Raw genomic sequence first — 18,056 nt, 5'->3', positions numbered from 1 at the left:
AATGATTACAAGGAAATGCAGTTATCAATCATTTATTACATAGAAAGTTGTGTTACGAAAAAAAGTTAAACATATTGAAGCTTGGTGAAATTAAAATTGAATGACATTCATTGCTTCTATATTAAAAAAGTCAGAGTTTTATACAGGTAAGCATATTCTACACTTGAGTACAACAGTATAAACTAAGTGTGCAAGTTCAATCACAGGTTACCAAAGCTGCAACCAATATGTTCTTGGGTAATCATTTCGAGTTGATTTTGCATCATAACCCTGTTAAAATAAGGAGGAACACGCAACAGGTAGAGACATGTTTGTGCAGAAGGCAACTGTTCACAAGACCCTGAGGTTCTAGAGATGCAAAGTCTAGAATCTAAACCACGAAAACCCTCTAGAGGTAGATACCTTATAGAAGTCCAGAAGAAAAGAAGTACTTTTCTTTGCTCAGCAGACATACACTTCACTATCTGCACGCAAGGAAAGAAAATAAATAAATATGTGTTAGAAAGAGCGGGTTAAAGTGTGAAGTTGTAAATAATGTGATGATATATGACTACCTTCCAGAACCAGGATATTTGCTGATCATTTTCTTCGTATCCATTGTAATCTGTATGTGCTTTCCAATCTTCAACAGAAATAGCAGTTCCACTCCCATCAAGCATTTTGTCAAGATCTTCAAGATATAAACTCCGAAACAAGGAAGTTTTGATATTTGAGGTAGTTATATCTGAAAACCCTTGAGAAAAATGAGCTATCTGTGAAGCAATTGATGTGACAAAACGATGTTGAATAAGGAGATTAACAAACTCCTTTCTATTCTTACTGTTCACAACAACATCTTTCCCATTGGGCTGAAGCTCAACTGTTGTTCTGGACCCCAATTCTTCAACATCATAAGCGAAGGTCAAGCTAAGTATATCTTGATCCACCGTCTCAGGATCCATCTCGAGTATCTGCTTGCAACTACTGTATAAGGTGGGATCTGCATCCCGAATATCCTCCAATGAAATATCCTCTCCAGCCAATTGCAAGAAGAATACACGGTCAAATACAACTCCGATTTGTATTTTATGCATTAATGCCAATGCAATCATTCTACCACAGAAGGTGAAATACTCGAGGTGTAATGGATCCACCTTAGATGCTGCGACCAAAAATATATATTAATGACTAAAGTTAATTCTAGTTTGATGCAAATTTGTGCATAAAGGCGATAAAAGCTTACCTGAATTTGGAAAAAACCTTCTTCGATCATTGGGACAAGCAACAAAGAGGGCCTTGTGAGGATTGAACATCTCTCGAAATACCAAGAAAAACCACTCTCTCAACACTCCAGGCCCAGCAGCTTCTTCATGTTTGAATTGAATTAACAGATCTCCTCGCAGTAATGCAGGATCCTGATCTACAATATATTCAAAAGATACATCCAACAGCACAGACCTATCGATGAGCATCTCGTATGACTTCTCCTTGTTTCCGAATCTAGCTTCTTCAAGCATCATCATTGTGAGATGTCTACGTACTTCGAAATTTGTTACCTCCTTGTGCTCAATGATCCACCGATAATCATCAAAACTGTTTACAAACATCGTGATTAGAAAGCACAGTGAATTTTTTTGTTGATTCAACTTCTGCCAAAAAACCTCTGAGTTATTAAACAACTCAGAATTAATGTTGTTTAACTCTTTCAATATTACAAGATAGTGAGACCACCACGATACGATAAGCCTGCCATCTTCATCGATCAATCTCAGCTGATCTTCCAATTTCCTTAAGCACCGCTCTATTTTATCTAGCAAATCATATAACATAATATGCAAGTCAGATAAAATACGATGCAAGCTCTCAATGTACTCTCTGTTATACTCTGCTTCACCATTTAAAGAGTCGAAAGGTTGTTGCAACAATGCCCTCACCAAGCACATGTACTCAGTGAAATCACGCACAATGCAGGAGCAGACGACGAAATAAAGAACTGTATGTTGTTACATGCTTCTTCAGCATTTTTGTTTAGAATCATAAATGTGAACTCTTTCATCAACATTGTCATATTCTTCAAATCCGAGGAATGACAAATATAATCACTTTTCAAAATCATGGAGATTTTTGAAATTATCTCATTAGTGATTTTCCATGTCTGCAGATGATATGTTCTTGGCATTTTACCAACTAAATGAATAGTGGTATCATTCTGAACGTTGTAAAATGCCAATGTCTCCGATTGACAGGAGAGTTGTTTTCCGTTATAGATTAGTCGCTGGTGATCTTCGGGTATACCAGTGATCATTCTGATTTTATTTTTAGTTACTTCTATGGAGTCATTAGAATAACCTCGAATAACTAAGGTTTCTGTTTTGGATAAAGAACGAACGAAGAACTGAATCGGAGTTTGATCAGTTCTCTTTCGTTTTCTGGTGATACCGTGGTTGTTATCAGTGTCAATCATATTGGAAAAGTGAAGTGAAATGGTGTAATGAAAATGGTGGTGTGGTTTAGTTTAAAACTTTTGTAATCTCTTTATAGGAAAAAAAAATGAGAAATTGGTCAAAAGATAATAGATCTATAGATAACAAATTGTGAATAAAGTCTTATTTCCTTATATTTTTCTCAAAATAGTCAAATTGTTATTTATTAGATTTTCTCCTAAATTTAATGGTCTTATTTTTTTCTTTTTGTAAGTTGTTTTTGGGGTAATTAAATTTAATGACGAGTTTATCTTAATGAGAAACATTTATTAGTCATTAAAGTGATTAAACTATTTGTTGAAAAAAAATATAAATGCATAAAGTGATGTAAGTTGTCATTAAAGTGGTCAAATTAATGTATTTATGAATGGTATGCATCATTAAATTTTGTTATTTGTATTTGATATAATGAGATAAGTACATATTACATGAAAATATATGAATAATTGACTGTTAACAATTGTCTAAAGTGAATCAATTACTTCATAAATAGTGAACATAAGGAGCAAGTTATTTTTATTATTATTTTTTGTAGTCAAACGTATATAAATGTATGTTAAAAAATATATTNATGAAAATAAATGAATAATTGACTGTTACAATTGTCTAAAGTGAATCAATTACTTCATAAATAGTGAACATAATGAGCAAGTTATTATTATTATTATTATTATTTGTAGTCAAACGTATATATTTGTATGTTAAAAAATATATTTGATTGAGAACTTTTAATTTTCTATTGAAGATTAAAAAGAAAATAATAATATACTATCTACTCAAAGAAAAACTATGATATATTGCAATGATTAGTTATTTAAATTCATTAAGAATGATTATGCATTGTTCGTTCTTCATGTATTTCATCTCACACTTGTTTCTCTACACTTAAAAGAGTTATTTGATCAGGGGTGTATCTAGATAGGGTCACTGAGTTCACGTAAATTAATCTAAGTTTTTCTTCCAGAATAGTATATATTAGTGTTATATATTTTTTAAAAAGATACTTAAAAATAGATGTCTCGAAGTGTATCTATAATCGGACCTATAGTTTTAAAAGTTAAACGGTTTCAATGATAAGAATCTAAAAGTCAATTAGGTTAAATTTAGGTTATATTTTAGATCCACCTTCTTTTTTTGAAATTCTGAATAGTTAATTTGATCGACCTTATAACTTAAAGTAGTTGGTAGTTAAATATTTAAAGCTAAATCAACAAGTATAAGAGGAAGAAAGCATCTAATAATGTGTTTATGAATGAATTTAAAGGATATTATAGGAAAGACAATCTTAAACGTAAAATTAGAATAGTAAGTGATTGATTCATTATCCAAAGAAATCTAAAGAATATAAGTTTTACTATTCAAACCATAGTTCGAGAATTATTGAAACTGATATGCAAGATACTTTGAGAATGGTAAAGTAAGTGAGATGTCGAACAAAAAAGTGTCAAAATTTTGAATCGGGAGATCCAAAGGACCTCTAGAACATGTCAAACATAAAAAACAAATGCAAATACCACAATGCTGAAAGAATGAAATAAACTAATAGTAGCAACTAGCAAAAGATTACAACTAACTTTCGAAAAAAATGTAAACTAGCTAGCTATCTTGAGAATCAATCTTGATGAATGAGATGACGCGTTGTCACTGTGAAGAAGTTGGAGGAGACTTACGATGGTGTTCAATCCAAATTGCACATATGTCACGACTATACCAACATACCTACTATCTCTCTCCAGTAACTCTGCTCGTCAAAACTTATATTGGTGGGAAGAAATCATCTAGTTGGTGGGGAATCAAAACTTATATAGTATTCTAGCCAGGATAACCTCTGTTTATTAAATCCTATTGGACTTCAGAACAGTTTGATACAATGTCCACTTGCGCTGCAGGGAGATGAAAAGGCCGGGGCAATCGAGGCTTCAGGTCCAAATGCTAACCATGTCTTTGAGAAGGGGGTTCAAATCCCGGGCAGCCCACTATCATATTGAAATTCTAATTCTCTGTAGAAAAGTCCGTATATTTCTAATCAACTTTTCAAAATTGGAACAGATCCACATACACCTTGGTTGACACGAGTATATATAAGTCATGTTATACTGTTGAATAACAAGCCTTTTATTTTTCTATATTTATTTATAGAAAACTCGTGTGTTTGGGAGCACTGATGGTTAAATAAACCAAGATTTTACTTGCAATTTCAGAGAGAGGCGAAAGCGAAAGCCTATGGGGTTGCTTCTGTAAGTGGATAACTAGGATTGAAAATACATTGGATGGTTTGGTGTTTTGATGATCTCACCTTATTGACGATAACTTGTGTATTTATTATATGTTTCCTTCATTGCTGCTCCTCCAGTAGACATTGATGGTATTTGGAACCTTTTGTTTACTTGAGAGGAAATAAGATTAATGAAAGAGTTAACCGATCAACCTTTTAAGTCAAGTAGTTAGTAAATAATCTAAAGCTTAATCTGAAAGTACAAAGAAGAAATTAAATAAACGTTTTATTATGAATGAATTTAAGGTAGATATGTTTTTATTATGTGAAGGAAATGACATTATCAGAAAGATTATCTTAAGCGTAAAATTTGATTTAAAAGAAATGTATATTAACTGTTTTTGTATGTTTCGAATCAAATTTAGCTAAGATATCGCAAAAAGATTTAATTGGATACTTATGAATATGATAAAGGTATGATGAGTAATCTCCTAACCCTACTTTTGTGAAGGATAAAAGTATTTTGAGGTATGACCGAACCCTCCTCTCATTCACACACACAACAAAATTACTAAAATATCCCTAACTTAGGTTGTGACTTTTTCAATAAGTTGTGGTTTTTTCGATGAGTTGTGACTTTTTCCAAAGAATTGTGATTATTCGTTGAGTTGTGACTTTTCCAAAGAGTTGTGACTTTTTCAATAAGTTGTGAGTTTTCCAAAGAGTTGTGACTTCTCGGAAACATCATGACTTTTCAGATAAGACACAAAAAACACTTGTTCATACTATCCTTTGTTGACTATAAATAGATGGCTTCCTCTCATTTTAAACCACAATTTTTTTTAATCTTCTACTCTTATTCTTCTTGCATTTTAATTTTTTTTGTGTGATTTATTGTTGTTGGGTGAGTTCGAAGTTTAGCGAAATATAAGGTACCACTATTCTGATGAAGTAAATCGTCTATCCTAAGAGCGTATATTCCATTACCTCGAGTACTTGAGGAAAATAATTTTGATGATAAAATAATTATTTTTTTGCGCAATATATACATTAGTTTGTAATGTTCCAATAGATGAAGTTAACATGATGTAGTCTAAATTCATCTGTTTTTGTTAACAATTTCTCTTGTGATGTAGATATATGCTTCTGAATATCTTTCTCCAAAATTTAGNTGATGATAAAATAATTATTTTTTTGCGTAATATATACATTAGTTTGTAATGTTCCAATATATGAAGTTAACATGATGTAGTCTAAATTCATCTGTTTTTGTTAACAATTTCTCTTGTGATGTAGATATATGCTTCTGAATATCTTTCTCTAAAATTTAGAGAATTGTCATGATCTGTTTTTTTTATGCTCAAGACAAAATAATGACTTTATTTATCAATGTTATTTATGTGATTTACATTGTCAGAAAGTTTGCCTCAAAATAGTTATTACTATATAAACATTGTCCTTTTGTTATACTTATTTATTATTTCTTAATAGTTTAGTATTTAAATGAAGAAAAATTCATATGACTTGTAATAACGCAAGTTGAAGTTTGTATTAGTTTTATTTGTATTATTTATTTAAAAGCTAATTTTTATGAGACAAATGTTTTCATTAATGCAAATATATATTTTTATTTGGTTAAGTATTTATATTTAAATTAAAGTATTATAGATGTCATGTATTATCAAGTTAATAAGATCTTCTAACTTCAAAATATATTATTTTAAAATGTTACGAGTTATTTTCTTTTTCAAAAACTAACTCACAAAAAATGTGAAAATATATGAATCATTTAAAATTTATCATTTACAAAATAAACTTTATATTCAGTAATATGGAATAAACATTTACATTTTGTCCCTACACTGAATTTAAATCTAATAACTAAAATAAAAATAGTATTATTAATTAAAAGTCCTATTTATTTATGTACGTATAAAATTCAGCTATTGCACATTAATTCTTTAGTTATAACATTATAAATTCTCTTAGTTATTACTAATTATTGCAAACGTTATTCACACTATTTTACATTCTTAGGTAATCACGTCCAACACATATATGTGTCAAAAAAACTAGTGGTACAAAAATGCGCCACGATTTCACATAACAAATGTCGCTAAAAGTTAATATTCGTGGCAACTAAAACCGCCACTAAATTATATAACAATTACCCCTAAAAGATTGTATTAATGGCAACTAAAACAACCACTAAATCATTAAACTATTACCACTAAAAGATAGTATTAGTGGCAGCTAAAACAGCCTCTAAATCATTAAACTATTGCCGCTAAAAGATAGTATTAGTGGCAACTAAAACTGCCACTGAACCATGTAAGAGTCGCTGCTTAAAAAAGTATTAGTGGCAAAAAAAACCGCCACTAAAGCATAAAAAGTCGCCGCAAAAAGAGAGTATTAGTGGCAACAAAAACCGCCACAAATCAAATCAGTGTCGACGCTAAAAGAAAGTATTAGTGGCAACTAATAATGCCACTAAATCATACAAGAGTCGCCGCAAAAATGAAGTAATTAGTGGCAAAATGAAACTGCCACTAATAAAATGAACAGTTGCCGCTAAAAATCTGTTTTTGCGGCAGCTAAATCCACCACTAATAAAATGAACAGTTGCCACTAAAAGATAATATTAGTGGCAACTAAAGCCGCCACTAAATCATTAAACTATTGCCACGTATTAGTGGCAACTAAAATCGGCACTATATCATATGAGAGTAGCCGCAAAAAGAAAGTATTAGTGGCAACAAAAACCGCCTCTAATTCTTATTACAGTGGCCGCTAAAAGTTTGTTTTAGCGGCAACCAAATCTGCCACAGTAAAAATAAGTTGCCGCTAAAAGATAATATTAGCGGCAATAAGAAAGTATTAGTAGCAACAAATTCTGCCACTGAATCAAAGTACAGCTGCCCCTAATAGATAGTATTAGTGGCAGTAAAAACCGACACTATTTCCTATAAATATCACCACTAAAAATTTGTTTTACCGGCAACTAAATCTGCTACAATAAAAATAACAGTTTCCGCTAAAAGATAATATTATTGGCAACTAAAACCGCCACTAAATCATATAAGAGTTGGGGATAAAAGATAGTATTAGTGGCAACAAAATCCTCCACTAAATCAAATAACAGTTGCCGCTAAAAGATAGTATTAGTGGCAACAAAAACCGCAATAAATCATATAAGAATCGCTGCTAAAACAAAGTACAACATAAACCGCCACTAAATCAAATAAGAGTTGCCGCTAAAAGATAGTATTAGTGGTAACTAAAACCGCCACTAAATAATATAATAGTCACCGCTAAAAGAAAGTATTTGTGGCAACAAATCCTCCGCAATCATATAAGAAACGCCGCTAAAAGTAAGTATTAGTGGCAACATAAACCGCCACTAATTCTAAAAGTAAGTGTTACTGGCAACAAAAACCACCACCAATTCCTATAACAGTCGCCCAATAAAAGTTTGTTTTACCGGCAACTAAATCTGCAACTAAATCAAATAACGGTTGCCGCTAAAAGATAGTATTAGTGGCAAATAAAACCGCCACTAATTCATATAAAAGTTGCCATTAAAATCTAGTATATATATGGTAAATATTAAAATATCTGAATTTAAATCAAGCAACATTACATAAATGTTGTTGATTGCTAACAATTGTGCTTATAGGCTATCTTTTACTATTCAACTAGATAAAGACGCCCGGACACCGCTCGGGCCGAACATTTTAAGTTAAATGTTCTAATTTTTGTTGAGAATTTTGCAACTCCAATAGTCTAGTCTGAAGTCAAAATGAAAAATATCAACTATGCAGAAATGATTAAAATTGCATTCATTTGGGAATGCAGATGGCAACACATAGAAAACAAAAGAAAAAATAACAAAATTGACCCCTAGTTGCCAATTCAACTTCAACAGTAAGAATAATGAAAAATATGAAATTTGGATAACCTTCAAAATACAAAAAATCAATGTATAACTAATAGCAAACATAACACAACAATTAATTAGAATTTCAATATTTGTCAAAATTTATTTTTTGAAGCAAATTTTACTATCGTAGATTGATATATAGACTGTTGCAACTTAGTAACCAATTGCATTGTGTAGCTAAGCCTCGATATAGCAGATGCATGCTTCACTATACATTAATGACCATTTTTCTCTTTTTAGTCCTATCAATTTTCTCCTTCGCTGGTAGGATAATTGCATTGACTTTATTGCATAAAATACAAATCGACATTGTCTTATTAAGAACAGTAAAGACAAAGAGTTTTACGTGGAAACCTCCTTGTTCAAGGGAGTAAAACCACGACTTGTCACAAAGGATTTTCAACTGTTTTCACTAATATCAAGCAATAAGTGAAGGTAGACTTCAAATACATCACACAAGATTAACCTCTTAATCTCACTACAAGTAATAACTTTATTACTTAAACGAGCCAAAACAATGCCTCCATTGCCCACTATATTAACTAACTCTAATTAATATAGACTTCACTCACAAGACACACAATTAACTCTAACTGTGTTCATGTGTTTAGTACCCAAAGAAAAGACTCAATGCGATTCTTTATAGATGAGAAACAAATCTTACAATATCAGCACATTACAAGCATTTAGACAACAACACTTCAAAGATGCCCTTGATAACTCTATCAAGTCGTTTGATGTGTGAGTGTGAGTTTTAAAGCTTGAGTTCTTCAAAGTCAAATATCACCTTTTTGAATGAATAATGTTTGTTGTTTGTTATGTTGAATATATCAATCAACCAAGGATACATTATCCGTTGAACAAACAACCTCGTCCATTCTCATTGGAGGAGTACGCCGTCCTTCTTACCAACCGCTTACAAGACAGCTTTGCAGTTGTTCACCATATTAAACTTGCATTAGAGCAATTCTACGTTGGACCAGGTCCTAGCATTTGTGAGGACCATCAAAACAATGAAAATACTACAATATCCCTACTTGTACAATAGCTGCAAGAAGATGCTTGAGATGAATCCTGAGACGATGGATCAAGATACACTTAGCTTGACCTTCGTTTGTGATGTTGAAGAGTTGGGGTCCAAAATAACGATCGAGTTTTGTCTCAATAGGAAAGATACAATTATGAACAGTAAGAATAGAAAGGAGTAGGAAACTCAGGCTAAGTCGACGTTGTATCAAACTGTTCCAAATTACATTAGCATTTAATAGATAGAGGATCAAACTAAATTTAAAATATGTCGATACTTTTATTATACCGGATATCATATACATAAACATTTATCACTTATTCCCACCACAACCCTAAGCATGCATGTGCCTTAAACTAGGTTTTCTTTCAGTTCCTAGTTCAAAAAAGGGCTTTCGATACTTCCTTATTAGGAATCCTATTTAAATATATAATAATTTTAAAGAGTATGCATCCACAAAGATTTAGATAATGAAAAATTACTCATCATACACCTAATCATATTCATGAGTGTCCAATTATATCTTTTTGCGATATCTTAGCTAAATTTGATTCGAACCTTATATGGACTTGGACAAACCTCTCTTCAAGAGCTAGCTTTTGGGGTTGAGTTAGACCCAGATGCCATGTTTTTACAAATTTCCCTGTCAAGTTCACATCTTTGTATTTGATTGAAGCATTTGGAATAGTAGTAAAATCATGCCATGGGTTGTATTTGATTAGTGTTGATAGCAATTTATCAACGTTTACATTTTCACAGGTCCTAATGCTAACCATGTCTTTAAGAAGGACAAAAGAAAAGGCTAGCTCTTACTGGTTTGCCATCAAAATCTACTTTTATGATCAGATGGAATCAGAAGCTAAGAACATTGTCAATCAACACATCTAGCTCTTCTCAGTCTAACTGTACGACTTCGACATATCTGTGTAGATTTAGCCTTGTTTCCTTCACATCTGACATCTAATTTACCTCTATCGAATAAAAATAGAGACGTGCAAAGCAACCCACAGTTGTTGGACAAAATTCTCTCAGCGCTAAAATCTATTTAGATAGCAATAAGAATAGTACTTATGCTATACATCATTGATCATGTTCAAATTGCCTTTTTAATGGCAATGAACTTGTTTTCCCCATAATTTCTCATGTTCAAATTGCCTTTTTAATGATTACAAGGAAATGCAGTTATCAATCTTTTATTACATAAGAAGCTGTGCTACGAAAAAAATTTAAACATTATTGGAGCTTGGTGAAATTAAAATTGAATGACATTCATAGCTTCTATATAAAAAGTCTGAGTTTTATACAGGAAAGCATATTCTACACTTGAGTACAACAGTATAAACTGACTATCTGTGCAAGTTCAATCACAGGTTACCAAAGCTGCAACCAATATGTTCTTGGGTGATCATGTCGATTCGATCTTGCATCACAACACTGTTACAATAAGAAGGAACGCTCAACAAGTAGAAACATGTCTGTGCAGAAGGGAAGTTTTCAGAAGACTCCGAAGTTCTAGAGATGCAAAGTCTAGAATCTAAACCGCGAGAACCCTATAGAGGTAGATACCTTATTGAAGTCCAGAAGAAAAGAAGCGCCTTTTTCTTCTCAGCAGACATACCCTCAACTATCTGCACGCAAAGAAAAAAAGAAAATAAATGTGTTAGAAAGAGCGGGTTAAAGTGTGAAGTTGTAAATACTGTGACAATATATATATGACTACCTTCCAAAACCAGGATATTTGACGATTATTTTCTTCGTATCCATTGTAATCTGTATGTGCTTTCCAATCTTCGACAGAAATAGCAGTTCCACTCCCACCAAGCATTTTGTCAAGATCTTCAAGATATAAACTCCGAAACAAGGAAGTTTTGATACTTGAGGTAGTTATATCAGAAAAACCTTGAGAAAAATGAGCTACCTGCGAAGCAATTGATGTGACAAAACGATGTTGAATAAGGAGATTAACATACTCCTTTCTATTCTTACTGTTCACAACAACATCTTTCCCATTGGGCTGAAGCTCGACTGTTGTTCTGGACCCCAATTCTTCAACATCATAAGCGAAGGTCAAGCTAAGTATATCTTGATCCACCGTCTCAGGATCCATCTCGAGTATCTGCTTGCAACTACTGTATAAGGTGGGATCTGCATCTTGAATATCCTCCAATGAAATATCCTCTCCAGCCAATTGCAAGAAGAAAACACGGTCAAATACAACTCCGATTTGTATTTTATGCATTAATGTCAATGCAATCATTCTACCACAGAAGGTGAAATACTCGAGGTGCAATGGGTCCACTTTAGATGCTGCAATAACAAATATATATTAATGACTAAAGTTAATTCTTTTTAGATGCAAATTTGTGCATAAAGGCGATAAAAGCTTACCTGAATTTGGGAAAAACCTTCTTCGATCATTGGGACAAGCAACAAAGAGGGCTTTGTGAGGATTGAACATCTCTCGACATACCAAGAAGAACCACTCTCTCAACACACCAGGTCCAGTAGCTTCTTCATGTTTGAATTGCAATAACAGATCGCCTCGCAGCAAAGCAGGATCCTTATCAACAATATATTCAAAAGATGCCTCCATCAAGTCGGACCTATCGATGAGCATCTCATATGACTCCTCCGTGTTTCCGGATCTAGCTTCTTCAAGCATCCTCATTGTGAAATGTCTCCGTACTTTGAAATTGACTACCAGCTCCTTGTGCTCAATGATCCACCGATAATCATCAAAACTCATTGCATATATCCCGATTAGACAGCTCAGTGAAAGTTTCCGTTGACTCAACTTCTGCCAAAAGACCTCCGAGTTATTAAACAACATAGAAATGTTGTTTAACTCTTTCAGTATTACAAGATACTGAGACCACCACGATACGATAAGCCTGTCATCATTGATCAATCTCAGCTTATCTTCCAATTTCCTTAAGCATGGCTCTATTTTATCTAGCAAATTATATAACATGATATGCAAGTCAGATAAAATACGATGCAAGCTCTCAATGTAATCTCTGTCATGCACTGCTTCACCATTTAAAGAGACGAAAGGTTGTTGCAGCAATGTCCTCACCAAGCACATGTACTCAGTAAAATCACGCACAATGCTCATCAGTGATAACCCCGTAGACTCAACTGATCCCATACTCAATTCTAACTCACGCGATAAATCTGCAACTACAACCTCACGAACAAACATAATAGCATCATTCAATGCTAACAATTCTTTAGCAACATTCTTCTTGCACCTTGCAATCCCAACAGCCTCTACTATATCCCTTAAAGTACTCCGACAAAATACAAGGGATCCTCAAGCCCAACAACTCTTCTCAGTAGCTTACAAAACACTAATATCAATCGAGAACATTCACTGTATCTCTTCATATGCAAATCAGTACTCATCAACGAATCGATGAATCTATGAATGGATTCATCAGCAACATGCTTCTTATCTTTATCTGGAGATAGATAAAGCATTACTAACGCTTCAGGCACCGATGAAGAAATAAATATTTCAAAATGTTGAGAGGATTCTTCATTAATATTATGCATTGGATTCATCATAAGAAACTTCTTCAACATCCTTATGATATGATGCCCGCGTGTAAGAGCTGAAGGATCATTACTTCTCAAAATATCGAAGACTAGTGAAGCTAAGTCATCAGTGAGTTTCCAAGCCTGAGGATTATTTGTGCTCGGTAGTTGACCAATTACAAGCTGTATAGTTGTATCGCGCAGAATCCCACAATCTTCCAATGTTTGGTTTGACCTGAGCTGCTTTCCCTGATAAATTAGTCGTTGCGCTAATATGGGTATTCCTGTAATACGTGTGATTGTATGGTGAATGAATTCCACTGGATCCGTAGAAGAGGCTAACAAAATAAATATTTTCCCATTCGGAAACAGGACAAAAAACTGAATCATAATAAGAAAACGAGAAACAGTCCCTTTATCCGTCTCTATTACAAGCCAGAGACCACTCTGGCAAAACAGATACAGCTCATCATCAACCCCAACAGTGGTTTTCAGAAGTTTACAAAGCTCTGATACTAAAAGAACACATACGTCCGAAGCATCTTCAGTCAATGTACTAAATGAATTGATAAATTTACGAATAAATTTATCAGCAATTGATTTTTTAGCCATATCTTGAGACGTATACAGCATTACCAAATCTTCAGGAGCAGACGAGGAAATAAACAATTGTATGTGGTTATGTGCTTCTTCAGCATTTTCGTTTAGAATCATAAATGTAAACTCTTTCATCAACATTATCATATCCTTCAAATCCGAAGCATGACAAATGTAATCACTTTTCAAAATCGTGGAGATTTTTGAAATTATCTCATTTGTGATTTTCCATGTCTCCAGATGAAATGTGGTTGGTATTTTCTCAACCAGGGTTTTTGCTTGAGGTAAAGAACGAACAAAGAACTGAATCGGAGTTTGGTCAGTTCTCTTTCGTTTTCCAGTGATACCGTTGTTGTTATCACCGCTAATCATATCGAAAAAGTGAAGTGAAATGGTGTAATGAAAATGATAGTGTGGTTTAGTTTAAAACTTAAGAGATCTATTTATAGGGGGGAAATGTGAAAATGGTCAAAGATAATAAATTTTTGAATTAAAAAAAAAATTCATTAGATTTTTCCCATAGAGTCAAGATATTATTAATTAGATTTTTCCCTAAAATTAATGGTGTTGTTTTTTATTTTTCTAAGTTTTTTTTGGGCAATTAAATTTAATGATGCGTTTATCTTAATGAGAAACATTTATTAGTCATTAAAGTGATTCAACTAGCATGTTGAAAAAGAATATAAATGCTTAAAGTGATGTAATTTGTGAGTCAAATTAATATATCTATGAATGATATACATCATTAATTTTTGTTATTTGTATTTGATATAATGAGAGAAGTACGTATTACATGAAAACAAATGAACCATTTGACTATCATAAATGGTGAACATGATGAGTAAATTACTTTTTTTTGTAGTCAAACGAATATATTTGTATGTTAAAAAATATATTTAATTGAGAACTTTTAATTGTCTATTAAAGATTAAAAGGAATAATTACAATAAATAATACTAATAATATACTATCTACTCAAAGAAAAACTATGATATATTGTAATGATTAGCTATTTAAATTCATTAAGAATGATTCTTCATGGTTCATTCTTCATTCCATTCATCTCACATTTGTTTCTCTACACTTAAAAAGAGTTAAGGGGCGTATTTAGATGGATCAACGAGTTCACATAAATCTATACTTTTCTTCCTAAATCGTATATACTAGTGTTATATTTTTTTTAAAAAAATACTTAAATATAGATATCTAGATATAGTCTCAAAGTGTATATAAATAGTTGGACCTATAGTTTTAAAAGTTCAACGGATTCAACGATGAGAATCTAAAAGTCAATTAGATTAAATTTATATCTTAGATCCACCTTTTAATACCAAATTCTGAATTGTTAATTTGATCAACCTTATAAGTTGAAGTAGTTGGTAATTAAATATTTAAAGCTAAATCAACAAGTATAAGTGGAAGTAAGTCTAATAATGTGTTTATGAATGAATTTAAAGGATATTATAAGAAAGACAATCTTAAACGTAAAATTCGAATAGCAAGTGATTAATTCATTATCCAAAGAAATCTATAGAATATACGTTTTACTATACAAATCATAGTCCGAAAATTATTGAAATCGATAACGCAAGATTTTTTCAGAATGGTAAAGTTAGTGAGAGCGTTGAATGAATAAGTGTCAAAATTTTGACTTGGGAGATCCAAAAGGACCTATAGAACATGTCAAACATACAAAACAAATGCAAATACCACAATGCTAAAAGAATGAAATAAATCATGTGGATACATCATCTTTTAACTGAAATTGGATTGAAGCATTCTATTTCATCAAAACTTTGGTGTGATAATCAAGTTGCGCTTCATATTTCTTCAAATCCGGTATATCATGAAAGAAGGAAACATATTGAGGTTGATTGTCATTTTATTCGTGAGAAGATTCAGGAAAACTTGATATCTACGGGCTAAGTGAAGACAAGAGAACAAGTAGCTGATTTGTTCACGAAGGCATTGCATGGAGCTCGAGTAAATTACCTTTGTAACAAGCTGGGCATGATCAATATACATGCTCCAGCTTGAAGGGGAGTGTTATAGAATGTATATGGATCTCTTTCTTGATATTGTACAAAGATTATATAGATAGCATATCTTTAGGATTTCCTCTTTATTTCTTTCCTTAGTTAGCTTCTAATATTATTGTATTTATACATGTTTAGTGTTTACCTATTGAATAAGATTCAAGTTATTCTCTCCAATTCCTTGCACAATAGAAAGCTAAATCAACAAGTATAAGAGGAAGAAAGTCTAATAATGTGTTTATGAATGAATTTAAAGGATATTATAAGAAAGACAATCTTAAACGTAAAATTTGAATAGCAAGTGATTAATTCATTATCCAAAGAAATCTATAGAATATAGGTTTTACTATTCAAATCATAGTTCGAGAATTATTGAAATCAATAATGCAAGATTTTTTCAAAATGGTAAAGTTAGTGAGAGCATTGAATGAAATAGTGTCAAAAGGATCTATAGAACATGTTAAACATACAAAACAAATGCAAATACCACAATGCTGAAAGAATGAAATAAATTAAAAGTAGCAACTAGCAAAAGATTACAACTAAATTTCGAAAAAAAAAAGTTCTATTCGAGTTGGAGACATCAAATACTGCCTCTATGGTTTTAGTACCTCTTTTGGAAGCCCATGTCATCACCATTGACGGAATTATGTTAGAGTGGGTAAAAGTCCCACATTGATTTGCAGTCAATCTCGCTGAAAAACGCCAAAACAGGGAAAAGTATGACATAGTTTTAACTACTTATAGTATTCTAGCTAGGATAGCTTCTGTTTATTAAATCCTATTGGAATTTGGAATAATTTGATACAACGCGCGTTCACTTGCCCTGCAGGGAGATGAAAAGGCCGGGGCTGTCGAGGCTGCAGGTCCCAATGCTAACCATGTCTTTGAGAAGGGGGTTCAAATCCCGGGCATCCCACTATCATATCAAAATTTAATTCTCCGTAGAAAAGTCTATATATAAGTCATGTTATGCTGCTGAATAACAAGCCTTCATTGTTTCCTGTAAGAGCAATATCATCGACATAAATTAGCATGAGCACCATGATATTCTTTTTTCTTAAAATAAAGGGAAAAGGTAGAAGTACTTCCCTAGACTATGACCCAAATCCCAGAGACACGCCTTAACTAAACTTAAGGTCCTATTACTCCCATGAACTCATTTTTTTTTTTGTAATTTTGTACACCTTTTTGGCTTATGTGGCATCCAAATATCTCCCACACGCCTCAACTGCGTGGAGTCGCATGGTGTGCCACATAAGCCAAAAGGTGCCACAGAACCAGGATTTTGGGGTTGTAACGCCGCTAGTCGTGATTAAGATGTAGTGATGCAATTTTCCTCACCATTCAAATTTCTTGTCTCGAATATATTGAGTTTCATTTGCAAGGTTAGAATCTAACTCTGGATCATTCCTCAACTTCATTTGAGTAATCATATGAGTATCTTTTGAGTTTTTCATTCAGATGTGGTGACTCGTGAAGAGAATGAAATTCAGTTGCTTGAGAATCATTGTAGTCAGAGGTTTTATGTCCACTGCTCAAACATTCTAATTCTTCATCGTCGACTGCAAGTCGTTCATTTTTTTTTTGCATTTCCCAAGTTAGTAGTGAGCTCAATCATTTTGGTAGTTTTTGAATTTAAATTGTATAGCAGAGGTGACTTCTCATAATCAGTATTTTCTGAATCTGAACTGTATAGCTGAGGTGACTTCTCATTTTCGTTTTGAGGTTTGGTGACATAGTCTTCGTCACATAGAGTACACGATGCCCCTTTTTGAATCTGTGCATCAACTTCGTCATATAGAGCTCAAATGTTGTGACTTCTAGATTTTCCTGTATAGACATTTCTTTTGAAGGAGAGTATGGAGAAATATTTTCATCAAACTTTATTAGTTGAGGGATATTCAAGACATCTATAACCCGTGTGAATAGGACTGTGTCCAAGAAAAACACAAGGATACGTTTTCTTTGCAAACTTGTTTTTGCCGTAGTCTCTTAAATATGGAAAGCACATCTTCAGACTCCCATAGTCAGAATGGTGATTAAACAATTTAAAGAAAGGAGTTTCCATTTTAAGCGTTGTGGAAGGCATGCGATTTATCAAAAAACATGTCGTTAGAAAACCCAATATTTGGAAGGGAGGTTAGCCTGAAATAGCAAGGTGAGACCCGTTTCAACAATATGCCGATGCTTCCTTTTAGCCACACCATTTTGTTCATATTTTCAAGGAAAATCAGTACCT

The 18,056-nt window shown here is 32.8% G+C and overlaps 1 protein-coding gene and 1 pseudogene across 1 annotated transcript; both read right to left on the bottom strand.

Annotated features, from left to right (window-relative positions):
- Positions 1 to 200: 200 nt before the first annotated feature.
- Positions 201 to 1,922, bottom strand: LOC125862818 (E3 ubiquitin-protein ligase UPL5-like). The gene is made up of 3 exons (XM_049542936.1): positions 1,223 to 1,922; positions 555 to 1,141; positions 201 to 464 (listed from the first exon to the last, which is right to left on the bottom strand). The coding sequence occupies exons 1-3, from the start codon at positions 1,920 to 1,922 to the stop codon at positions 201 to 203; spliced, it is 1,551 nt and encodes a 516-aa protein (XP_049398893.1).
- A 9,086-nt stretch (positions 1,923 to 11,008) lies between these two features.
- LOC125862817 (E3 ubiquitin-protein ligase UPL5-like) lies at positions 11,009 to 14,150 on the bottom strand (annotated as a pseudogene).
- Positions 14,151 to 18,056: the final 3,906 nt, after the last annotated feature.

Source organism: Solanum stenotomum, chromosome 4 (assembly GCF_019186545.1).
Source record: "Solanum stenotomum isolate F172 chromosome 4, ASM1918654v1, whole genome shotgun sequence".
Classification (NCBI taxonomy): domain Eukaryota; kingdom Viridiplantae; phylum Streptophyta; class Magnoliopsida; order Solanales; family Solanaceae; genus Solanum; species Solanum stenotomum.
The sequence above is the reverse complement of the archived record's forward strand: the minus strand, read 5'-3'. Positions and strand labels throughout refer to the sequence as shown.

Bases quoted from the DNA above. Each gene is read 5' to 3' on its own strand.
- LOC125862818 (XM_049542936.1), bottom strand. From the start codon at position 1,922: ATGTGCTTGGTGAGGGCATTGTTGCAACAACCTTTCGACTCTTTAAAT. The intron at 1,142-1,222 runs GTAAGCTTTTAT...TTTTGGTCGCAG, and splicing joins AAGGTTTTTTCCAAATTCAG to CATCTAAGGTGGATCCATTA. The intron at 465-554 runs GTAGTCATATAT...CCTTGCGTGCAG, and splicing joins AAATATCCTGGTTCTGGAAG to ATAGTGAAGTGTATGTCTGC.